Here is a 26,787-nt window from a genome sequence, read left to right as displayed (position 1 = left end):
AAGGGCAGGAAGACACTGAGCTGGGCCAGGTCTTGGTGATTTTTCCAGGCCCTTGGAGGCTGGAACAGAAGTGGAACATCCAATCAATTTTTCTAAAACAGCAAGAGGAACAAATTCAGGGAAAGAGACTTTTGAAATCCACAATCCAGGTTCAGCAACATGGGAGATTTTTAAGGTTCAAATCTGGAGCCAAGCCAACCTGGATGCTTCATTCTCTCATTTCTACAGTATGATCTGGTCACATCTTTTTTACAATTTAGGCATACTAAACTCAGAAAATGTAACTGCAAAATACCTTCTGTAGGTGAACACTCATTAATGGAAAATAGATTTTATGGGTTTATAAAAATACTGCTTTTACTGAAAGTTCAATATATACCTGTTTGCAGCTAACAGTTCATTGGTAGATAATCTTTTACACACTAAGGTCTGAGTTTAACAAATATATTTCACTTATTCAACTTTACTTAGTCGTTAACAGAACAGGAGCTGCAGTTCTGAAGTATGTAAACCATTAAAGAAACAGATTAACAGACTGCAAGAAAGAAATTAAAATTCTGCTCTTTCATGAATCTGATCTAGTATCCAGAATCTGATCTCACATCCAGCCAGCACTTACCTTTGTAGCTGTACGCATAGACTTCCTTGTGGCCAGACTCATGGCAGTTGTCATTCTCATCACCAATTGTTATAGTCAGGGTGTTCGTGGAGCTCATAGCTGGAATCCCATTATCTGTTATAATTATTGGCATGTGAAACACCTTCTGCTTTTCTCTGTCAAAGGACCTCAAAGCTGTTATAGTTGCTGTGTTATTTCTGTTGTCAGTAAGAGAAAAGTCCAAGGAATTCTGATATTCTGGTGGCAGTGAGAAGGTAAAGGGTGGCCCATTTTCCTCAGCGTCTGGATCAAATGCATGAAGCAGCTTTGAGGTATGGTTCATATGCACTATCTCAGGCTTCAATGTATTTTCCCAAACTACAGGCATGTATGGTGCTTCAAACCTTGGTCCATTGTCATTAATATCGAGCAAGTTAATTAAAACTGTAACGCTTCCAGTGCGGGCAGGTGTCCCCTGATCTGCAGCTTGTACAACTAAAGCGTATTTCTGAATAGCTTCACGATCAAGGGCACCTGCCACAACCACGTGGCCAAACTGGTCAACCACAAACTGTCTCAAAGGGTCTGAGTCTGACTTTATAGAATAAATAATCTCCCCATTCAAATCAGAGTCCTTGTCTGTAGCCCTCACTGTGGTTACTGTAGTACCTACAGGCACATCTTCAAATACAGGGTTTGTCTGAATAAACTGAGAAGGGAAAGCTGGGCTGTGGTCATTTGAGTCTTCAACTTCAATCAGGCACACTGCAACACTAGTAAAATCCAGATCTTCCACAGTAATAGTAAGATTAAACTGTCTTTCACGGGCATTCTCAAAATCCAACTTTTTTTTCAGTCGAACAGTGCCACATTGCCATTCTTTGTCATTCTCAATATAGAACTTCTCATCTGGGTCTCCCCCAATGATACTGAACATTAAGTCTGCATTTTCCCCAACGTCTGCATCTGTAGCACACACCTGCAGGACTTCTGAGTCAATGGCACTGTTCTCAGGAATTGCTGCCTGCCACAGCTTCTTTGTGAATTTGGGAACATTATCATTGACATCTGCAACCCAGACAGTGGCAGTGCCAGTTCCTGTTAGCCCTCCCCCATCTCTTGCTTCAACAGTGAGGAAGTAACTTTCAGTCCTCTCCCTGTCTAGCAGTCCTCCTGCCACATGGATGGTCCCAGTACTGGGGTTGATATTAAACATGTCAGTGCCAAACTCGTTCTTCACATTCTCAGTTATCCTGTAGGTCAGGACAGCATTCACACCAACGTTTGGGTCATCACGGTCCACTGCAGCCATTTCCATGACCAAGGTGTCTGCAGGAGAGTTTTCAAAGACATTCCCATTGCAGTCATCAGGCATGCACGAGAACGTGGGTGCATTGTCGTTTATATCCCACACGTTGATGATCACATCAGCAAAGCCTGTGAGTCCTCCTCCACCTTCATCAGTGGCCAACACAATGAACCTCCACAGCGCTCTCTCTTCCCGGTCCAGCCTCTTGTGGGAGTAAATGCTGCCTGTTTTCTCATCTATTGTGAAAATGTCACCTGCACCATACCCATGCAAGGAATATCTCAAATCTCCTCCATCAACACCACTATCAGGATCACTGGCCATAACCTACAAGAGTTTTGAAAAAAAACAAACATGGAAAGCATGAAATATGCAGTGATTGCATCACATCCTATATGCTGCTCCAGTCTAAAGGAGTTCAAGCAAAAGCATATGGCATGGTATTAACATGTGCATGCCAGGGAATAGCAAATCCAGGGACAGCTCAGGGCAGGCAAATATGCATTTTTAAAAATGTTAACAATTTTAGTATTAAAATAATATTATATTCTTCATATTCATATAGGTAATTTAAATATTACATTCTGATAGCTACTTTAAGTTGTCCATTATTTGCTTTTCAGGATTAACAAATGATCCATCCTGTTTATCCCACTTACTATCCCTGTATTTTTTTCCACAAAAGTCCATTTCTTCTCTTCAGTGATAAAAAAAACTTAGTCAAAATAAACTTCATCAATAATTATGTGCTGAGTTATTTTTAACATAATTGTACCACAGTAATCTGTGCTTTTTTATTGAAATATCATAATCTGTGGAACTGCATACACTACCTGAAGTACAAAGACTGGCAGTGAATCCAGTTCCTCAATTATACTTCCATAGTATTCATTGATAGAAAAAACTGGAGCCTCATCATTTTTATTCATGATGTTGATGATGATAACTGCATAATCTTCCCATTTCCCATCAGAGGCCAACAAGTGGATCTCATACATTTTTGTTTCTTCATAGTCCAGTGGCTGGGCAATGACAATGGCTCCTGTTTCTGGATCCACATCCAGCACCCCTCCTGTGTTTCCAGCTGTGATCTGATACCGTAGTTTAGCATTTGTTCCTGTCAATTACCAACAGTGTCAGAAAACACACATTTCTTGAAGTAAACTGATGGTGAGATGAAGTACAAATCACACAATAACCGATTAGTGGTATTATTTTTATTTTATCATTGTTGTGGTCTTTTAAAACATGCAGCTATGTCAGATTACTTAGCAGCATTTTCAGTTCTGGTGTGTCCAACTGTAGTTTGTCTCTACAAAATGTGTCTATGCAATGAAGTAATAATTCTGTTTTGACTTTATTTAGAGGGTAGAAATGAAGTGCCATATATGCATCACATCAGGTCCCCTGTCCAGCACTACAGAGCAGATTTACAGGCAGCCTAAGTCCCAAACTAAAAGTTCCTTGAGTCATAAATCCTTCTGCAGTACACCTTCACCACATTTGCCTCAGCCTCCTACAGAGTGGGAGGAATCCAGTGCAGTCAGGATTTCCTTGCATTTCACAAACACACAGAGAACAGTCCTTGGGACTTGTGCAACAAAAAAAAAGCAGTGTTTCACCATACAGTGAAGCTGAATTAGCAGTGCTCCAGGGTCAAAAGATGGAAGCATTTACTGATCTGTTAGTGACTGAATTTCTGGCTGGTTTGTGGATAAAACAGTGTAGCTAAAATTTATCATATGCATTTAGGAAGTCTAGATTCAAATAAAACAAGCAAACAAACCAAACACAAACTATACTGTCCATCATAGAGAAAGCAAATGAATCTCACTAAAATGAAGTCTGACTTATTCTAGTTAACCAGGACATTTTTATTGGCTCTCATTTGTAAGAAAATGATCTGGTCTATAAAAAGTTTGTATCTGCAGGCACAGAAATTATCTCCTATCATCCCACATTAGTGCATGTCTCCTGAAATAAGAGATTGTACCTCACAGCTCACAGTTGTGAACTAATGTTCATGCCTGAGCAGTGCACACTGAAAGAAGTTTTAAAATCTAGGGACAGAAAGACATTTCCTTTTCTCACACCACCAGCTATGCCTTGGAGTGCTGAGATGAATGAAACTGATTAATATTTTGGAGAGAGCTGTGGGGGACTGCAGTGCTTTACCTTCATCCTCATCGTTGGCACTGACTGTGAGGATGGTGGATCCCACATCCTGGTCCTCGGCCACGCTCACCTCGTAGACGCTCTGCGCGAAGACGGGCTGGTTGTCGTTGACGTCGCTGACGGACACGCGCACGTACGCCGTGTCTGCAGAGACAAGGAGCCACACACTCAGCCCCAGCTGTGCCACTTCTGCCTGCTGCCATCCCTTCACCTGTCTGCCTGCGCCTTCAGTGGGGACAAATGTGCAGGCAATACAGAAACAAACCCTGAGGGTTGTGGGCTGCCTCTATACCAACATTACTCAAAAGCACAGGGTATCAAAGATATGTCACATCCAATTTGTTTAAACGTATACTACATGAATAATTGAGTCATTGATACCTAATATGACAGTTGTACAGTGTTTAGTAATAATTTTTTGTCCTGAAGCCACAAAATTTTAACTTTTTATTTAAGCAGGGTGATCAGTTGAAAAAAGCATTTTCTATCTTGCATATTCCTGCTCCATAATTACTTTTAACTGAATACCATACATATGCAGTGCTTTGAGAAACACTTGCCCTGCCCAAAGATTTGCATCCTACAGATAACAGGCACATCTTTACCAGCTGGTCAATACTCTCTAAACACTTAATATGAAGGCCTATAGGTTTTATTTCATGCTTGATCATCATGTAAAGCTTATCTTCCAGCTCTGATACAACAGTTGCACAGGTAAACAGTAAAAAAGCCACCACAAAATCAGAACAACAGGCACTCTTCCACAAGACATGAAAAAAAAGGAAATTACCATTTAATCTTGTATTTCAGAGCTTCTGTTTTCAGACACAATCCAAGTAATATCACACTTACCACAGCCATCTGTCCCTTACCAGAGTTTGGCTTCCCATGCTTTCCAGGTCGAGCTGATTCAGAGCCATCCACTGACTTGACTTCCAGAAGGTAGGAGCCCTTCTCCTCTCTGTCAAACACTGAGGTGGTGTAAATGGAGCCAGTCTGGGGGTCCAAGCGAAAACAGGTGTAGTCTCTGCCACTGTCATGCAACAGGGAGTAAGTTATCTACAGGATTGAAAAGAAGTTGTTAATAGATACTTTCCTTTTGTTGAATAGTTCACAGCTAGAATAGCACTTAAGGAGAGGAAGAACTGTCCCATGTCTGAGTACTTGATCAGGCCAAGGAAGCTGGGTAAAACTGCAGCTCCAGCAATCTGGTCTAAAGCCAATTAACTTCCTTGACTGCTGATCTGTAAAGGAAAATAATTTGTCTAATCAGCTCCTGATTTCACTAGCATGTGTTTGTACAGTGCTTGTGCTGCAGCACTAAAACTCAGCTAAAGATCCCAAGTAGTTCTACAACATGCACAGGTGAGCTGCATTTGAACCTGCTCAGGATCACAGACCATGTTCTACCCTCTATTATCTGCATGGTTTTGTGACTTGACTTCAGTTTGCACTCTTCTTCTAAAGATGTATCTATTTTTGTATCTATTCCTTGCTGATTTGTTTAATCAGCAAGGAATGTATCCTCTTTGGGTGTTAACTTGCAATATTTTGTAAGGACTCAGTTTGCAGTATTGCCAATGATTTCCAACTCACAGAAGCTTTTAACAGAGCTTTTCTTCCATCCATTTATCCAATCTCATTGTAGGTCTATGTAGGACTTTCCACACAAAGGAATTCTACAGCAAGCATTTCAACTAAGCTACAGGCTGTGTAAATATTTCCTCTTTGTTTTCTGCCTCACACCTACTAGTTTTAGTTGCATTTTTCACCTGGCAACACAGAGAAGCATGTAATTATCTACTTTATTTCATTCTACATCTCTCTATTAGTCATTCCTTTTCTTGGTTGAAGATTTCTAGAGTATTTAGCCATTGCTCCTGCAGAAGTCATTCCACAGCTTTCATCAAGGGAGATGAAGGTGCCCACTTTCTTACCTCCCCATGCTGACCAAGGTCGAGGTCAGTGGCAGACACCTGAGTGACAAATGTCCCCACCTCAGCTCCCTCTGTTACTGAGGCTTCATAAATGGACGAAGTGAAGAATGGGACATTGTCATTGACATCTAGAACATCAAAAAGAGCACACAGAGAGAAAACTATAAAACTTTAGAGGGAAACAGTGCAGGATTATCCTGTGCCATCACTGAGCAGCTCACACACCTGTGACATTAACATGGACCGTGGTGAATGCTGCCAGAGGAACTGCAGCCACGTTCTGTGCTCGCACCCGCAGCTGAAAGCTCTTTGTTGTTTCATAGTCCAGGGGCTCAGCTACCAGGATTGAAGCAGAGCCATCGTGTCTGTTTGGAGTCAGGTAGAAACGCACCGGCATGTTGGTCTCTGGGACAAGCCCCTCTTCCAGGTTGTAAGTGACACGGGGATCTCCAAGGGGAGAAGTTGCTTTGATTGTCTGCACAGTTCAAAAAGTATCTGTAATCAACCCTTCTGCAAGTACAGCAACATTTCTAAAAGCTTTTGTGCTTTCATTTTCCCAGATATTCAGCTACAAAACACAAAACTCTTATAAAAGCTCACTATTTAAGCAAATAAACAATGTTCAGTTACTCTGCAGCCTGAGAGCTACAGACAGACAAAAATCTTACCAAAATTGAGGCATCCCGTGTCGTATTCTCTGGAATAACAACTTCATAGCTGTCTCTTTCCCACTGTGGAGGCTGGTTTTTTGCACTGGTTACAGTTACAGCAAGTTCAACTTTACTGCTCCTGTTGCCTCCATCTGTAGCAGTAATCTCTCGAATTATAGATGACTTCTGAACAGTAAATTACAGAAGGTTTTGAGCAGGCCTCCAAAATAAATTAATACATACATTTAAAGGTACACTTAAAAATAGCCCTCACAAAAGAAAAAGATCTGAAGAAGAACTCAAAATATGAACTAGGTGTAAATTTGATGAAAATTCTATTTACTTTACTTAGGAGGGTTGGAAGATTTTGCTATATGTCTCAATAAACGTAAGCAGACATCACACAAAATTTAAAACCAAACAGAACCAAAAAACCCACTTTATGGAGGCCCTGAGTTCTTAAGCTTACCTATTAACAGTTCTTGTAATTAGGTCTGTAGGGTTCTTAGATTCATTAAAGGAAATATATTAAAAGGATACTCCTTCACCAAACTTTTGTGTGTCAGTTATTTAGAAGTTCAATTTCAGTATTAAAAGTATCCATTTAAAGACTGACATCTACACCAATAGTTCAATTTCAAAACAAATTACTTTAAAATCTGAAAGTATCAAAATGCTTGTGTAGGTATTTAGAAATAGTTGAAACTGATCAATTTTAGATAATTACATGAATTATGCTTTCACCTTCCTGAGGGACAGCTATGCTTAATGTACCACAACTGACATATGCCAAGTTGGGAATCTGTATCAGGACCAAAATGTCACCCTTGTTCCCATTCAGGTTTGTGTCTTGACTTGTTGCCTGTAAACACAACAAAGTGCTACACCTGGGTTCTTGCTCCTCTGCTTCTGACCTCAGTCCTCCAGCCCTTGGAATCAGCATGCCAGAGCCTGAGAAATGGGAAGAGCAAGTCTCAGAGGCACTGCTGTGGCTGCTGCTTCCCAGCTGAAAGCAGGGCTTGGTCATATCCAATTCACAGCCCATGAACCCAGCAGCTAAAAGCCTTAGGCTCATGTTTAATTTAAATAGATGTATTGATCCTTAAACCTGAGGAGTAATCCAAACTCATGACCTCAGTCCCTCCCATGATATATTGCAATAGTCAGCTTAAAAAGGAAAGCAAGCACCATACCTGAGATATGGGCTGGTTCACAAACACCCAGCCTGTGGTAGGATTAATCTGTAAATAATTTGGTTCATCACTTGCTATGGAATATGTGATGGCAGCATTTGAGCTGTAGTCATCATCACGGGCTGCAACACGCAGGAAGCTGGTCCCAACTCTTGTGTCCTCTCTAAGGAAATCTAATGGAAGGAAAGGATATTTCCAATTGATCATTAATTTCCTAAACTACCATGGACATTTTAGTAAGTCATAAAGAAATAACTGCCATACATTATTACTCTAGCATAATTTGCTCTTCCTTGTAACAATAGCCACACACACTGAGTATTTTAAAGGGCTGCTATTACTCCAGAGCTACAGATTATATCTGAACTTCATATTACCCCATTCATAACCTGGAATTCTTATTTAAGATACTTCTTTTAACTGTATTTTAACCCACAGAATAATTGCTCTGTATGAATGACATGGCTATTGTTTCAAGGAACTTTCCCATAATGCAGGCCTATGAGCCAAGGCTGTACATGTTACATAACACATATTACAGTGAGCAACAGCTCTGCAATAAATAAGCCAAGTGCATCTCTTGATGCATCAAATTTGTCACATGTTCTACTGCCAGGATAGGCAAAAACCCAAAAATCTGAGACATGGGGTACGCTCACACTCAGGGCACTGAAACTCTATCCAATGACTCTCAATTACATTCATAGTGGGTGTTTTCAAATCTGGGGTCATTGTCATTTTGGTCCAGGATGACAATATTGATCTGACATATCCCAATGAGCGGCTCCGCTGCCTGATCTGTTGCTGTCACAGTGATGGGATATTCCCTCTGCTTTTCTCGATCAAATACCTGAACAGTTGTCAGAACTCCTGAAAACAAATTAAATATCAAAGAGTTAAAATTCTGTGCATCTGGCAACATTCTTCATGCAGATGTTTCTTTTTCTGTCAATACATTGGGATACAATGCAGTAGGTTAAGTACACCTATAACATCAGATTCAAGGATCCAACCCTGAGATTTAACAATTGCAACAGCTGACATTTTACTGCTCAGGCAGACTCAAACTTTAGTTACACTTACATTTACACACCAGAGGAATTTGAATTAGAATGGAAGTGTAATTTAAGTTTAGAAAATGGAGGTAAGTACAAACTAAGAAAATGAGTTTCTCAAAAAATTATTTCTTTTGAAGAGCAGTAAGTACAGGGTAAAGGAATGTTTCATATCTTTTATCCTCCAGAAATTCAGCCTGAACCTAGTTTTGGCCTTCTAAGATTTAGTTCCTTTGCTATTTGTAAGACTGCTGTAATTTGGATAAATTATATGCCATTAGCAATGTTGCAAGGTAATGTACACTTAAAATAGGTTTGTTTGGGTTTTTTAATCTAGTTACAAAAGGACACAAGTTACTTCACAAAGCAGAACTTCCACATTTCAAGGAAAACATCAGCTTTAGTTCAGTACTGGACATGTATGAAACTTAGTTTTATGGAAGACTTGTTCATGCAGTTAGTACAGTTTATATTTGGTCTGCAGTCAAAACACCAAATGAAAAAGCATGAAGAAGTCTGATTTTATCTAAGCCTTTTCCCCAACAGTGTCACCAGGTGGTTTCTCTATGCCATTATCAGCACTGACTTTTCTTACCTGTGTCAGGGTGAATGCTAAATGCTGGTAGGACACCATCTCTGTGCATCAAGCCATATTTCACTATTCCATTGGCCCCTTCATCAGCATCAGTGGCTTCAACCTGCAGAACAACAGTCCCTGAAGGCTGATTTTCCAGGACAGAAGCATGTTCCCGATAATACTGGCACTAAGAGAGGGGAGGAAAAGAAAGAAACAATTTAAAAAAGAGAAAAATCAAGGACTTCCCTTGCCATTTGATTTAAAAGTATACTAGCAGAGGAAAAAATAATTATTTAGCTACACTTCCATTGCCATGCTCAGCTGTTAAAGCTTTATCTTACCATGATTAATTTAAATTTCCTTTGCTATTTTGTGGTTATACAAACAACACAAAACATGAGGCCACTGAGCATCTCCATCTAATGAAAATATTTGGAGAAAATGTTAAAGTTGCTTCCAAATGCAAATATTTTTCTATATTAGCAAAGGTCTAATAAAAAACGAGGGCACACACTTGCCCAAACCACAGAATTGTTTTGATCAAAAAGGGACTTCTACACAAAGTAATTTTGTCAAGGAGAGGCTACTGAGAATTTCTAGGACTGACATGAATAGTTGCTGACTTTTCAAAATATGCAACATTGTTCATCAACATCTGAGCTATCAGTACCACACCTGAATATAGAAAACAGATCTTTAATATGAATTAACATTCTGAAACCAAATTCAAGCATTGATTTTTCACAATTAAGCTAATTGATTTTTCACTGTTTAAGCTAAAACACTCATTCTTCTCTCTTTCTTTAGTTGCAGACACACAATCATCAAAGGAAACCTGTGTAATTTAGAGAGGTGTTCTGGAACAAGCCCACTGCACAGACAGCTATCCCTGTGGATTCCTGCTCACATGGGATCTCCAGAAGTGTTTCACTTGGTCTCACCCTCTGAAATGCCAGAGATGAGGTGTGGCTCAGGGAACAGACAGGAGCTCACAGGAGCTGTTCTGCCACAAGAGCAGAACAAAGCCTGAAAGCCTTAGGGAGGGATGGAAAAGAAGAAGACAGGGCCCAGAGGGAAGGAGAGCACCTCCTGACCAGCTCATCAGCTGCAGTGCCAACAGTGCTAAAACATTTTTACACAGTCCAGTACAAATGCCAGAGGCTCATATATTTACCTTCTGAAAGACAGGTTTGTTGTTGTTGACATCATCAATTTTCACAACAACCTGGGCAGTACTTGTGAGAGGATGGGGCCCTCCAGAGGCATTATCATCAGTAGCTGTGACATTCAGAACATATTCTGTCCCCTGCAGCTCAGGAAATGGGCTTGCACGAAGTCTAACTAGTCCTGTAAAAACAACAGGTTGTGGGGTTTTGCTGCATTAACCCATTCCCATTATCCTTCTCACTACTGAACATGACAACAAAGCATTCTGGCTTTCCTATTCACCAATAAAGCATAATGCTGTGCTGTTTGATTTAACTACAGTGTTTTTACTGCAGCCCCACATTAAAGCAAAATAAAGACATCACAACAGGTTTGTCTGCAGGTTTGTCCACAGAGCAAACTGAGCCTACAGCCACAACTCAGCTGCCCTGCACATAATGACTTCCATCAATCTGCAGCTGCCATGCACAGCTCAGCTGAGACTCCTTCAAGTTTACCTTCCTGCAGCTCAGATACAGCAGCACTGAGCTACAGAGGCACAGGCTGAGACAGCTCTGTTGTGGCTCTCAGAATCCCCCCAGGACACAGCCTGCTGGCTGGGACACACAGGCACTGGCAGAAATGCAAAATGCAGAGGGCACCACAGCTGCCTGCAGAGATCCTGCAGACAGGGGCTGCCATTCTTCTGCTCCACCATCCATCACATCTGTTATTCATCAGGAATAATCACAATTGTCATCACAACAGAGTATTTTCACAGCATCAATGTCACTAAATTTGCTTGAAAATGTATTGTTTTAGTTGCAGCACTTGTCTTTGACACTTCTCCACAGTACCTCCACATTTCTACAAGAGGGTACAGACTATTCCCCTGACATCATTCCTGAAAAGAAACTGCTGTAAGCCACTCTATAAACCTTTACTGGTTTATTCAGCAACAACAGCCTGAAAGTGTTTTGGAAAAAATGCTAATCTTCCTAAAGTTAAGTTTCAAATACTATAGAATTAATTGGCAAAAAAAGTATAAATGTACCTATATTTGATTTTCTATATTAAAACTGTGGAGCTAATCCCAAGAGATGCTATCAATCAAATGTTGAAATGCTCTGACCAAAAAAATCTGTTTCTCACGAAAAAGGTCTTCAGAAGTGTCATGTCTATTAATGCTGTAGCTTTTAGACACTTTCAAAACCTTTGTTCCTCTTCAGATGCCCAAGCATCTGTAGAAATTTAACTCTTGGAACCTGCAACTCTATTTTTAAGTCAGAAAGGAAGGGAAGGAGCTCATAGTAAACTCAGGGTAATGATTCAATGCTTGCAAGTTACCTGCAGACTGTATTTTTGGGAATGTTTCAGAATCTTATATTAATATTGCAAAAACCATGATTGCATTGAAATTAAAATTTCATGTTAAGTGAACTCTATGAAATAAAGTGAAGGAATATCTAAGGGCAGCTTGCTCCTTCCTATCTATTCAATGCTTCTGCTTTGGAAAATTTAAGTTCAGATTTTGATTGCAGTTCAAAATACAAAGCAGTTTAACTGAAGTTAATTAAGTTACTTCAATCCTTCAATGGGATTTCAATTTGTTTGCCTGTTTCAATCTCAAAACATCCTCTTCTGTTTTTTCAAGCAATCAACAGCAAATAAATCCTATTAATTTAAAGGGATATGCCAACCTACTCAGATGTTGGTGTTTGTGCACTTATTTCATTTACTTTTTTTTTTCCTAATGAGGACACCAATGTGGTGGGAACCTTTTTTCTTCTCATGTTTTGAAAATATGTGACTATTGAAAATAACTAAAAAGATGTAAACATTGGCATTTCAGAACAAGTGCCTTAGACTGCAAAGTATTTCTCCACACATCTTTTTTTCTCATGCATGCAGTATTCTTGGCTAAACAACACTGGTCATGTGAATGATTAATCTTAAATGAAAAATACACTTGGTTAGTTCAGATTTTATACACTTTTATCTTCACTGAAATATAACAGTGGGGGTCTCATTCCACCTACAAACACTTCATTTTGTGTCAGCACAACATAGATAAATCCAGCCAGGAAATGTTTGCTCTCACCAGCATAATCAGGACCAAGACCCAAGCATGGGGTGGGAAAAGCCTCATTTAAAATCCCAGATGTCCAGTTTCTTTTATTAAATTCTATTCAGATACTTGTCTGACATTTTGGAATGTCACCCTGTTATCAATAATAACATTCTCTATTAATTTACTGTCTCTTAAGCTACCTGTTATCTATAATAATGCCCTCTATTAAGTTACTGACTGAAAGCAAACACTGAACAGGTAAGAGAGGTCAATTATACACAGATTTGAGGAAATTATACAATTTTTTATCTTTATAAGAGAGTATAGGCATTCTTCCCTTGCACTTGTTAAAATTAAGCTTCAAAGATAGCATATGCTATTCAGTTTATTCAGATAATAAGACCAAATTCAAGGTGCATCACAACAGAACCCACATTATGACCACAGCAGTAAAGAGCTAATAGACAATTACCTTTCTTAGGGTCAATAACAAAGTTCCCTCTCTCATTCCCAGACAGAATTTCATATGTCACACCATCTCCATCAGGATCAACAGCATTAACTGTGGCAATCAGTGTGTTTGGGCCTGCATCTTCAGAAACAAAGCTCCTGTAGCTGTTAAAAAACCCAGACAACAGCACATTCATTAATTTAACCAGGGTATAATATGTACAGAACTAAGCTTTACAACACCTACTAACTAGCTGTTCAAAGGGCACTGCAGGAATTGGTAACTTTCTAATACAATTATACTGATATGATGCTTTTTTGTTAAGCAGTGAGATGATAGCATTGATGATCTATCCAACCATCCACACCCTTCTGTTGTTACCCCCATATTTCCCTCCAAACTTTCAACAGCCTTGAAGATGAGGTGTGCAACAAGACTTGTGCTGAATGCAGAATTCACGTGGGTTTTTTTAGATTAAAAAAATGAGCTTCCTGATGCACAGACTCCAGGCTAACATTTGCTAAATTAAAGCAGTTCCCATCACAGCACTTTCTGACAGAAGCCCTCAAAAGACTTTCAGTGCAGTCCTTGCCCCAGCAGGACTAAGATGAGAGTGAGATGTGGAGGATATGTGCATAATGTCAGTTTTACAAAAATCTCTGCTCAAGTCCAGACACATCACTGACATTGTAAGCTCTTAAGAGGCATTATCAGCCTAAGCTTAATGCTCTCTGGAGTAGAAAAGCCCCCTGCTTTAGCAAAGTCCCAAACATTTATTATTTTATCTGACTGCACTGAGCAGTGGCAGACTAAGCACCCACCAGGCCTGTCCACAGGAGATACCCCAAAGCTCAGCTGTAAGAGGAGCTGCAGCTGGCTGGATCCACCAGAATACAGATGCACCACTGGGTTAGACTGCTTATGGACACACTGGCCAGATGCTGAGAATAGCAAAAACTTGAAAGGAAAAGAAAATGGATGCACAGGAAACCTTTTCCTTCGCTTTTGTTGTAGAGATTTGTGTGTTTTCCATGAAACCTCCGTAGAAACAGCTTCTTTTCTTCCCCCAGTTTTATATGCAATGGAGTAAGAGAAGTAAATCATTCTGGTTTAGCTCAGTCACAAACCTCAAGACACTGTCTTAACTGTGCATCTCAATAGCAAATGAACAGTAATACTGATAATTTTTTACATGAAATACAGGGAGAGCAGAGATCAGAAGAGATCTCTTAAAAAAGAAAAAGTAAAAACTGACAACATGAAAGAGAGTGGTAGCCTTAAGCATTTCCTAACTGAGATAAAGAATAACTGTGATGAAAGAGAGCTCATGGCAAGGAATCATGAGTTTATACTGGGCTGTAAATCTGTTTGAACAAAGGGCTAGAAGGACAACATCATCACCTAGATTTGTATTAGTCTGCCACAGAGCACAACATTAACTGCAAACAGTCTCTCAACAGGCCCCAATTTACATATGTTCACAATGATTCCATTTCATGGAAAATTTCAACTAAGTTCTGTCTGAAATTTACCTCTGGGTTGAGGATTTTTTCATAACAGGAAAGATAAAGCAAAATCAAAGCCTAGTTAACAAAAACCTTGAGATAATTTGTATTCCAGGAGATGAATTCAATTCCAACGCCTATCTACACATACACACAAGAGTAGTTTCCCTGCTATTGCACAGAGAACAGAAAAGCTTCTTGTGAAGTTTTGGTAATTTCAAATAATATTAATTTTAATCATATTCTTCAGTAAACTTTAAGTACAAGAGCTGACAGGGATTTTTTTTACACTTTGTTTTCTGTTTCAAATTTGTTAGAGATGTTTACAGCATCTTAAATAGTATCACTCACTTCTGATTCAAGTATTAGGAACAGATGCAGATAAATATTCAATATCTCTGAATAGTAAAAGAAATTAAATTAAAAATAGGAAGAGTGAGAAACATAACCTGGTTTATCTGAAAATATAGATAAATCCAATAATAAATTCCAAAAGATCAAAATTTCCAAGTCATATCTTTTCAGCAATGTTTAGAAAAGAAAGAAAGGCACAAGATTTTGAAGCCAGAGGTTATCTGCACATAAAACAAGGACTGTCAGAAAGCTTTGATGTTTTGTTCAGCTAAACCCCAAGCTTAACATCACTGAAATCTTTGCTTTGGTTTTGTTCTGGGCAACTTCTACTTTTAAGAGTAGAAGTTGGTGCAGAAACTGACTGGAAATTCCATTACTAAGCCTCTAACATCACTGCAAGTTTTTAGCACTTCTGGAATTGCTTCGGATGCTGCTGAGTCCCAGATATGGAAGAAAAGTGCTTACATGTATTTAGAAGAAAAAAATATATACATGCAATTTGTAGGGGATGGAAAGTGAAATTAAGTGAACTCCACTTAATGGCACTTATCTTGTGGGTTTTGTAATTCAGTTGCCATTTAGGATTGTGTCATCTAAGCATTTTTCTTTGACAGCTATAAACCAAGGATGCAGACTGCTGACTCTAAGTTTAAACTGCCTAATTAAAAGGCAAAATTCCCCCATGTCTCTAGATGAGGCTGATGGCAACAACTCTGGTGCCTGTTTTTTCTGCCTGATTTCCTTTGGTGGTGGAGGGATGCTCCTGAACTGTATAATCTGAAATTACTGCACCATATCTTTCGGCACACACTGGAAAAAATAAAAGTGCATAAAAGAGATATAATAAATAATAATAAATAAAAAATGTAATAAGATATATTGTTTATATACTACCTTTTTTAAATTGAGAGTTACAGAGTCATAATATCAGCTCACATTTGTCAGACTAGCTCTCAGCATGGATTGAACCAAAGCCAATTGCCATTCTGTGATCAGCCATGCAAAAATACAAAATACAAAAAGCAACAGTAAAAGATAACAGAGTCTGAAGAATATATATTTACATAGTCTGAGAAAACTCAGGTGCTTCATCATTCACATTGGAGACATGGATCCTAACAGTTGCTGTGCCAGTCCTGGGCTCTTCCCCCTGATCCACAGCCATAATGATGAACTCATAGAGGTGGTTTGGGCGCTCATAGTCCAACCGTGTGGCAGGGAAAACAGTGCCATGAGCAGTAATGCTGAAGTCTTGGCTCAGAGTGTAATACAGCAGCTGGGCATTCTCCTTGGAATCACAGTCAGTGGCTGTCACTGGGAGAAGAGAAGAGAAAGGCATTGTGTAGATCCAAGTTAGTGAATTGGAATGTTAAGTGCATTTACTGCTTCTGAGGCAGGATTTGCCTTGGTATGTGGTGTTTGAAATCAGTCAAGAACTCTGCTGTCCCTTGTGCTTTTTAGTGAACTAACCCTTACTCAAAAATAAGTAATTTTTAAAATCAAAAGTTAAGTCCCTGGGAGAATTTAGATGCTAGATCTTGACTTTGTTGGAGTCCTGTACCATCAAGGATATATTCCCACAGAGAGAAGTATATTCTCATGTCCACCTGACCTACACTGCTGACTCAAAATCACTCAGATCATACACTGGGAAATTAAAGATGGGATATTTACATATATTATTCAATTGATGCCCATTATGTGTTTGTCAGATCCTATTCATAACCTACAAAAATCTATGCTAAAAGCACAGCTACCAGACCAGTGACTAATAAACTACCATTAGTATAGGAGAAATCACTAAGCAGAACAATTAGGAGGTTATAAAAGCCTATTTACTAGGGAAAAGCAATTTTCCAGCAGATGAATTTCCTTTTCCCCCCTCAAGTTTAGAGAAAGTTTATGTAAGGGTTAAAGACTAATACAAGGCCCTTGTACATCTGTTTAATAGACACAGATTTGTTTTCTTGCTACATTTTACAGAGCACCAGCACTTGAAGCTCAACTTCTTGGTCTACCTGGGAAGAAGCAAAGTCTTCTTGTCAAGCATCCAAACAGAACCTCACACAGAAGAGTTAAAGTGTACAAGAAGCTGTTAATGCAAGAGAGCAGAACTCCTACAGCAAGCCCACACAGGGCTCTCAGAGACAGGCAGAGAAGGAGAGCTGAGGTGTCCATAACTTCTGATCCAGGATCACTCTCTTCCTTCAAAAAATGTAGCAAGACTGCTACCATGAGCCTGCTGCTGTAATACCAGCCACAACAAAGTTCTGATCCACAAAGAAAATCTGTTTCCTTTGCATTCCTGTCCTCCAAAATTGGTTGGGCTGTGGCACCAGTAAATAACTCTGACATGAATCTACAAGGTGTCATTTGCCTTCAGAGAGCTGCAACAACCCACACTGGGACAAGTAATTTTGCTTTCTGAACGGAATTCTAAGTGGTGCACGGGAGAAAAATACAGTGAACATAATAAATGGCTTCAGGAGCACTAACCTTGGAGAAGTGCAGTTGTCACAGGAACTGTTTCAGGAACACCGACTTTGCTGTAAATCGACTGATGAAATTCAGGGGCACAATCATTCACATCTGTGATTACAACCAAAACCTTAATGGAGAAGAGGGGAATGTTAAACAGCAAAGTGAATCAAGGGAATGACCTCAGTACTCTGGAAATACCCCATGGAAGAATTTCCCAAAAACATCCTTGAAGTCTTCAGCAGCTATAGGATGAGACATTTTTCTTAGATTGCTCTTTTTCTGCTGAGTGCCACTGAAATATTACATTCCAAGATACTAGCAATTGCCAAGCCCCTGACCCTGCAGCAATGTTTTCCACTCACCCTTCATCTCCATTGATTATTCCTTATTACTAGTTTAAAGGGAAATGCACCATCTGCTTGCCAAGCACCCTTTTTCCATTATCTTATCTTGCAACACTTCTGTGATTTGTAACACTAAAAACTCTTCTGCCAAGCATATTACATTTTAGCATTATAAATCTCTAAGACCGAGTTCTGAATTTAATTACAGCAGCACAAATCAGATATAAGTGGAACTGATCTCCAGGGAAGTGATCACAGCCCCAAGCCTGACAGGGCTCAAGGAGTGCTTGGACAATGCTCTGAGGCACAGGGGGGATTGTTGGGGTGTCTGTGTATGGCCAGGAGCTGGACTCAATCCTTGTGGGTTCCTTCCAACTCTGGATATTCTATGGTTCTGGAAAACCAAGTGAGAGATATAATTTTGCCTCTAACATCTTTACAAATGCTTTCTTATTCCTGTGTCAAATACCAGTCCACAGTTTACACTCCCAGCAGTAAGGAGTGTGTAAAGGAGCCTTTCTGGGGCTCATGCTGCACCTCATGCAGTCAGTGGAGGCATTCTGCATTACAGAGCACCAAGCAGAGCTGCATTCCATGAGCCTTGCACAGCAGCTGTGCATGAACTAGAGCTGCTCTCTCAACTATTGAGGTTGCATCAGTGTAAAGCAGGTACAAGTTAAACTACCTCAAGGCAAAACATATTGTAAAATCATCTCATAATCCTCTTTTGAGTCATATTTTACCATTCTTCATCTTGTAGTACACAAGGGTCAGCTGAAACTATTGAGCTCTGGTGTGCTACAGCCAGTGTTTGTTACACTGGCATACTGCTTCCTGTCTCTCTGTGTCCTTACACTTGATCCTAATAATTCTATCTCCAGCTCCCTATCTTATTTCCTGCAGCAGGAACAAACTCATATAGTATGCTTTTCCTAGCTCAGTGAATCTCTGAATTCAAATAACTCTAATAACTATATTAAGAAATACTTCTGCTGTCAAACAGCTTTCTAAAATACCACAAACCATCAGCTTTTAATATCAGTGAATTTTTATTACTTTCTTTTATATGAGTTCACTTTGTGTTCTTGATACAAAACAAGTAATTATTTGCTTTGCCTTTGTTTCAGAGTGGAATTATCTCAAATGTACGTCATACTTGATGAAAGTAGAGTAAAACAAAACCTCATGTCTGGCTTGGCCACACCCATTTCCATGTGTTACCAGATAAGGCTTGGGATCTAGGATGGGGTGGCATACTGATCCCTCAGAAACAGCCTTTAGAGCATCTGCAGGAGTGAAATACAAGAGTACCAATCCTCAACATCTCCCCAGAGAGAGAAACTTTTGAAATGGACAGCAAAACAGTCAGCATGGGGAAACTGGAGCTCCTGGTGAATCTGTCCAGATTCCAAAGGATGAAGGAAAATGGAAATGCAGCCTGGCTGCTGGAGGGGAACACCTACCTCAGCAGCAGTGCTGAACTGCTCCTCACTCTCCTCTGCCCTGACCAAAAGGAGGAACTGGTGGGGGTCTCCTTCATAATCCACACTCCGAGTCAGACTGAGCTCTCCTGTTGCCCCATCAATGCTGAACAGACCCCCAGGATTAGTAAGCAAACTGTAGCTCAGGGATTTCTTTTGAAATGACACAGCAGTGACTGTAAGAAAGCTGCATTAAAAGAAATAAAAAGAGAGGACTCAAGGACATAACATTCTGAAAAATATGACAAAAGCAATGCATATCAGGAATGATGGTGCAACCCTGCAGGTCTGCTCAGAGGTATCCTCAGTGAAGTCAGTGACAGCTGTATCTAAACACCAAATTCAAGCATTTTGTTACACAGTGCTTCTATCACCTTGGGGTTAAACAGATAAAGATTCTTGGAAGCAGAACACAGTAAGGATTAAAAATGCAGGAACAGAGGATTTAAATTTTGCTGCAACTGAATTGCCTACTTCAACTTCCTTCTGTGGTAGTGATGGTTTTCAGGCAGGAAACTAAAAGATAAAGCAAGATGAAAAAGATTTGTTTTAATAACAGCACAGTAAGTTTGCTGCAGTCATAGCATCCTAAAGTTCCAATAGATAACAGCAAAAGGATAAAAGCCAGGCCCTAGCAGCAGTGTGTGTTACAGCTTACACTGGAAACACATTTTTATCTCATCTGACACTATCTTTTTTCCACTGAAGTGCAATGTGTTTAAAGCCTTCAAGTGGAAACACCCACAACAAGAAGTAAAAGAAGAAACTTAAAACTAAATATTTTTAAAGAATTTAAGCCAGAAAACTAATTCCTCAAGTTCTTTTGCTTTAACATGAAAGTTTCTTAGGAAAAAGAACTCCATCTCCCAGGAGAACACACCAACATGATCCTGTGGCAATTACAGTCAAAAACCACAAACTCATTTTGTGCAAACTCCATTTCCCCCCCTTGCATTGCCATGCTGCTGTACCTGACTTCCCTCTGGTGCACTACTGAACCAATGGACAGCACTGCTGTGGGTCATTATCTCTCTTCACTTTTCTCCCCTATTTTCCTGTGCTGAGGTCTCACAGGCAGTTTCAGCTGGTGCATGACTGCATTCCTGCCAACAGGAATTATTTTGCTCTCCTTCCAGCTCCCTGCCCTATGTTCAAGCCACCTCTCCTTTCCTGCCAGTACTGAAAATCTCAAGGCCATGCTGGGAGCACATTTAACAACCCAACTGAAAACTTTTATTGTCTTTTTTATCCTTGTACCTCCTCAGCTCAGGCTGCCTGTGCAGCTGTAGCTCATTGGTGTGACAGGCAGACCAAAGGAAGGGAAAGGTTTGGTAATGATCCTCTGCTCAGCAGCAGCCTTGAATCAGGCTCTAATTAGGAAATCCCAAACCCAGAAATTCAGTGCATGACAGCAACTGTGTTCTGGTTTGGCAAACCAAACCACTACACCTGCATACTTGGGTAATTGGTCCAATTTCTGGACAACACATTACAGAAACAACTGTCACACTTTCATTGTGTTTATTCAAACCTTTGTAGATGTAATAACCACACAAAATACTTCATTCCTTTCGGATATTACCAAGTCATTTGATCAACTGACTAATCTACTATCATCTAAGGTGTGCAAACCTATTTCTAATAGTGATAAAAAGTTATGAATAATTTTATTTTTAATTCTAAACATTATTGAACCCAAGACAGCAGGTACCTGTTAGACATTGTAGTATTTTGCAGTTATTCCATTTCTTTTATGCCTGTGCAATTTAATTTTATTGCAGTTTAAAAAAAAAAACAACTTGTTCTCTACTAAGATTTTGTTTTAAATCTTAACAGTCCTTAGTTATTTGGACACTATAAAACTGAATGTTCCAGACTCAACATTAGCACCACAGATAATATAATATTAATAATATTTGAACTGCCACAGAAGGAACACATTGACTGGACAAAAGTATTCTCGATTCAAGTGGAAGAGAAAACATTTGTTGTAAGAAAAAAACAGTTTGGAAAAGAAAGGACTGAGTATTCAGATGGACTTATGTTACTAACATTTTCTGGGATATTTCAATTGACATGGTTCTACAAAGGATGGAGAATACAAAGGATGGAAAATAACAAGTTCTGTGGCATCTTCATTTTAGCTCAGTTTGTCATTGTGTTGAAGACAGGAAAAAGAATCTTTGTTTTTCCAATTTTCTCTTGGTGGTGAAGGCACTTTTCCAAATTTGACATGTAAAATTAATATATTCTTTCACTCAGGATATCTTTCTTCATGAAGTGATGCTAATTTGTATTCTGCATTTTGTTTGAAAGCTAAGAAACAATCAACTTCTAATCCTTTCCATATCATTTCAAAAAGTAAGAAAGCACAAGTATTCAATAGCACCTCTCCCTGTAAAAGGGTGACTAAAACACTACAACATCAAACTGTGTCAGGATCATTTCTATTAAGAGACCTAACTTGCTTCTCCCAGTATTTATTTATGATTCACAAACAATACCAAGGCTCTGGGGAGATCCAAGAGAGGTCAAAAGCAGGACACAAGCTCCCTGCCCTGCTGTGAGCTGTACTTACGGTTCTCCTTGCGGGGTGCTCTCAGGAACGTACACCAAGTATGAGATGTTGGTGAACTGTGGTGGCCGAAATCCAGCAATTACAGAAACAGAGGCTGGGGATCCTCTGCTTCCAAGCTGATCTGCTGCTAGTACAGTCAGCAAATACTCCTTGTCCCTCACCAGTGGCAAACCTGTTGTTTTAATCCAGCCAGTGTCCTTCTCAACTTCAAATCTGTCTTCACCACCTGGAAGGAACATGTCCACAAATTGTCATCAGTGAGAACATGTTTATTGGATTAAAATTAGGAGGAGAATACAGTGTCAATTCCCAAGTTGGCTTTGGCTTAGGATCAGCATGCACACTAAGGTTGAAAACTTTGTTTAGAACTTACATATCAGTCATTACATTTATCATTCATGATTGCATTTCAAAATTCCACTTCATTCTCTGGACAATTATCACTCTTCTTTATCACTGAATAATAAAATAGTTTAGATTGGGAGGGACCTTAAAGTCCATCTCATTCTACCTCCTGCCACAGGCAGGGGCACCTCCTATGAGACCAGACTGCTCCAAGCTCTGTCCAGCCTGACCCAGGACACTTCCAGGGATCCAGGGGCAGCCACAGCTTCTGTGGGCACCCTGTGCTGGGGCATCCCCACCCTCACAGGGAGGAATTTCTTCCCTATATCCCTCCTAAACCTACTCTCTGTCAGTTTAAGCCATTCCCCCTTGTCCTGTCACTTCAGGCTCTTCTGAATAGTCTCTTTCCATCTTTCTTTTATCCTCCAAACTTTGCTGTTTCTTGACCCCAAGTGTCCCTTATCAGGAAATTCTCCACTGGAGAGGTATTGCTGCTCCTCATCTGCTCAGACACTTTTGAAATATTACTAAAGTTTCTTAAAAGGAGACACACAAAATACTCTCACTGAGTTTGTACAAGCTTTGCACAACCCAGACCTTTAAAAATTTGTTACAAATGAACCAGAAGCATGACTCCCACAAGGGATAGGAACATTAACCCTCCTCTCCACCCAACACACTACTCCTCCACAGCCTGTCTCATAAATACAGTCCTCATTCCCACCCCTTGCCAAAGCCTTGGGATTATTGACTGCTCCATTCCCCATCATACCCAGGGATATAAATGGGCAAGAGCTCAACTTTGCAAAGAAATCTATCCATACATCAATAAAAGTTTCTTTTTCTCACACACAGAGGTGAAGGTTTATGAACTTTTTGCAGGAGGAAGGGAAAGCTGAGGCTAAAAAAGTCACAATAGTGAGGCATAATACTCAGGGAATGGGAGGGTTAAAATTTACCTTCCAAGAGAAAATATTCTACAGTTCCATGGATCCCTTCATCTGCATCCACAGCAAGCAGCTTGTACACTTCAGTCCCTCCTGCAGCCTCGGGGGAAACCACAGCCAGGAAGGGGAAGGGCTCCATGGCCCACTCAGGGACGTTGTCATTCACGTCTGTCACAGTAAGTGACACGTGCACCAGGTACCAGTCCTTCCCTAAAGGTCACAGCAAAAGGAAGAAATCATCAGACAGCTCTTCATGGCACTGAGAGTAACAGAAACCTGTCAGGACCTGAGTGTGCACTTCCTGCAGTACTGCTGGCACATAGTCCAGAAACACCTGGAGTTCTTCTGCAATGAACAGCATCCAGGAGCAATGTGGGGAAGAAATAACCAGCACAAGCACTGCTGACCTGCAGGACTGGGGCCACCCATATCACATTCTTCTGAGATCTCTTCTTAGGAAAAATCATACATTCTTAAATTTTCAAACTTTAAATAACTTTTTTCTAAAAAGTGTATTCTTTTTCTGAAGAAGGAAAAAAAAGCATCAAATGTTTTGTTCATGCAAAGTTACAGCAACTCTGAATTTTGCAAGTTAAATACTTGTTGCCAAAAATTCTCATTTACTCTAACCAATGATTTGCCCTTCTGTAAAATTCACTGAAATCCTAATATAATTTTCACTCCTATTTAAGTTGAAATATTATTAAATACATACAATCAAAATCCAGAAGAACAAACCACCACAAAATGGAACTTAAAAATTTTCCAAAAATCAACAGCATAAGATCCTTAAAAATTGAGGAAAAAATATTTATTATACTTTTACCATTATTAAATTAACCAATTAAGTAGCAGAGCTCCTAACAAGTAATAAGTATCAGCCAGGTATTGCTGAAAAGGTGGCAGAAAGGACACTTGAGACACTGATGGAGCAAAGGGGTTTTTTTAACTGATAATGGTCAGTAATAAGAGGGAGTACAGTATGAATAAGACTTGTGCCTGTGGGCCAGCCTGGCTTCCAGCAGACTGGCACTGACCTTGTAAATAGCTCTGGCCAGCAGCCAGGCTGAGGGTCCTGCAGGCCATATTTGATGCCTCTGGCTCCAGCAGGGTGAGCCCTGTGTGCCCCCAAAGGCAGCACAACTGCACTGGAACTGCACTGTGCTCCACCCTGGAACGTGGCCCAGGCCAAAACTGCCATCTACACTGACAGCAGGGCTTAGCCACAAGCTTAATAATGGATGTGAAGAATTTCTAAAGTTGATGGTGTTAATACTTGATTTCAGTGTTGATTTATTATTTATACATACATGAAAACATACAGACAAGCATTTATTTTCAAAACAGCTCTACAGGGATTGAAACAACATGCTAAAAGGAACATCTAAAACTACCAGTTTTAATTTAAATCTAATTAATAATACAAAAACCTTGGTATTTAAGTATATATTGAAGTAGAAAGTGCTGCCAAAATATCTAATCTTGTAGACAATGCTAAGGAAGCCTGTTCTCCCAGGAAGTTCACTTAGGCTGAACTGCTGTACTCATTCTCCCTTTCTACAGCAGCCTGACATCCTTCTACAAAAAACATCCCAATTCCAGCTCAATTCTGTCCCTTTGTGTGAGGTGTGCATGTACAGACATTCTTGCTTCACTCCCACAGAAGCACCACCTCCTGCAGCTCCAGCTTTCCATACTCAGGAGTTCCTGTCTGCTGGCACGTGGCAAGTTTAGCACAGCACATCAGGGTCTGCCATCTGTGAGCAACCAGCTCGTGGCTGTTGTAAAGAAAACTCCTTGGTGTTGTGACTGGCAAAGTCAGATAGAAGTTTCTTAGTTTAGATTCCTAAGACTTAATCCATCGTGACCTTTGAGTACATCTATTTTTACCCAGAAAATTCTCTTAACAGAAAAAATCAGCAGTCACCCAGGATAATCACTGAGGCTCTGTTGAGTTCACCTTGTAAAATTGTATTAATTCCTCTGCATTTTAAACCTGTGAGTACATGGCCTTTTTTGTTTCTCTAAAGAGCAACAAAAAGTATATTGACAGTAACTTGTTAAAGCCAAATTAATTTCTTTATAATTATACCCTGTACTCAGAATCGAATGTTCTAGGGAATATAATATCAGTTATATTAAAATTATATATATATATATATATATATATAAAATATATATAAAATATATAATACATATATTATATATATAATAGATATAATATATATTTTTATATATATAATTATAATATCAGTCATATTAAAAAAACAGTGCCTACAGCAAAAGCCAATATCTAATTTATCAAACAGTAAATTCCAGAAGTGATCAGTTTCCTGAAAAAGAAGCTGTATTGGGTTTGCCCATTAAACATGCCTTGTACCACTGTAGAACATGGATACATGCAACATGTGTTCTGACATTTTCATGGCAAAATTCCCAGTTTCCATGTACATCCAAGTCTCTCAAAGCCTTCCTGACTGTGAGAGCCCCTGTGTGTTGGGTATCACTGCACCTCTGCAGACAGAAGTGTTGGGAGGCCCAGTGTAAGGATGCTCAATTCAGCTTCTGTGGACAGATCTTCTTTAAAACAGTGCCTGTGAAGCCAAAGTTTCCAAAGACAAACTCAAACTGCCTCACCACAAAACACAGCTGGCACTGAGTGAGAGCACAGTTGTCCACTCTGCTGTTGCACTTCCATTGCAGTCACCCAGGTGTAATTCCCTTCAGCATTCAGACAGACTCTGAAAGCTGCTGCTTTGCTTTCTCCTGGGTGTAGCACAAAAAAAAAAAGGCACAAGAAGCTGAGAAACCATTAAAAAACCTCAAATATGTCAAAAGCAGCAGCATGTATATTATTTCTCACTACCATACTGAATAGTACCAGATGCGCTTTAAATATTTGTGTTCTCGTGTCAGAATGTGTGTCCCAAAAGTCCCAGGTCAGCCAGTCCAAGACACCTGAAGAAAATGTAGAGGAGGGAACGTGCTGGACATTGATCCAAAGCTAAAATACACCAGAGCAGCACACAGCAGGGTGAGCTCTACATGAGAAGTGCCAAATGCAATCAGTGACTGCTTGAACACTCCTAAGATTTTAATTAAAAGGTGTCCAAGCAGAGTAGCTGCAAAAGGCAGAAGTTTATGTCAAAGTTGCCTGTCTCTTCTCAAAAGAACAGCTCTGGTGGAAGCTGCCCCAGGTTTGTAAATACCCACTATTAGCCTCGTTTGCCTGGCCATACTGTGGGCTTAAAGTAGCAGCACTAAATTAGAAGCTGGGTTAAGAACCTCTGAAAATCTGCCCCTATAATAGCAAGACCTACTGAGGATTTGAATGCTACCTTGGTAACCCTGCTAGGAGTAGAAAGGTTACTGATGTTTGTCTCTCTGGTGTCTGGAAATCATTCTCCTAATCAGCCCCTGAACTCACTGGGATTCAAGTCCTGCTAGAGTTCCTAACATGCATGTATTCCTCTGTCCAAAAGTAAGTCCCAATTTAAGAATAATTCATTTTTATTGAAGAAGCAGTAATTAATCTGGTTACAAATGCCACTTTCATCACTTAACCAGTGCCAATTCACTGAAAATTAATA

The 26,787-nt window shown here is 39.8% G+C and overlaps 1 protein-coding gene across 1 annotated transcript in view; it reads right to left on the bottom strand.

Annotated features, from left to right (window-relative positions):
- The window catches only part of LOC139596220 (neural-cadherin-like), a 62,030-nt gene that overhangs the window by 23,584 nt on the left and 11,659 nt on the right, over positions 1-26,787 (bottom strand). The window contains exons 2-18 of the mRNA XM_071440276.1: positions 23,210-23,407; positions 21,906-22,131; positions 19,310-19,514; positions 17,518-17,629; positions 16,086-16,335; positions 13,184-13,326; positions 10,669-10,841; positions 9,513-9,681; positions 8,562-8,732; positions 7,863-8,035; positions 6,688-6,855; positions 6,245-6,494; positions 6,020-6,147; positions 4,955-5,141; positions 4,083-4,226; positions 2,741-3,024; positions 620-2,234 (exon numbers count right to left, since the gene is read on the bottom strand). Of these exons, the coding sequence (XP_071296377.1) occupies positions 620-2,234; positions 2,741-3,024; positions 4,083-4,226; positions 4,955-5,141; positions 6,020-6,147; positions 6,245-6,494; positions 6,688-6,855; positions 7,863-8,035; positions 8,562-8,732; positions 9,513-9,681; positions 10,669-10,841; positions 13,184-13,326; positions 16,086-16,335; positions 17,518-17,629; positions 19,310-19,514; positions 21,906-22,131; positions 23,210-23,407 (4,596 nt within the window). The remainder of the gene's footprint in view (positions 1-619; positions 2,235-2,740; positions 3,025-4,082; positions 4,227-4,954; positions 5,142-6,019; positions 6,148-6,244; positions 6,495-6,687; positions 6,856-7,862; positions 8,036-8,561; positions 8,733-9,512; positions 9,682-10,668; positions 10,842-13,183; positions 13,327-16,085; positions 16,336-17,517; positions 17,630-19,309; positions 19,515-21,905; positions 22,132-23,209; positions 23,408-26,787) is intronic.

Source organism: Agelaius tricolor, unplaced genomic scaffold (assembly GCF_023055355.1).
Source record: "Agelaius tricolor isolate 1412-34295 unplaced genomic scaffold, bAgeTri1.0.p SCAF_15, whole genome shotgun sequence".
NCBI lineage: Eukaryota > Metazoa > Chordata > Aves > Passeriformes > Icteridae > Agelaius > Agelaius tricolor.
This window is presented reverse-complemented; position numbering and strand designations above follow the sequence as displayed.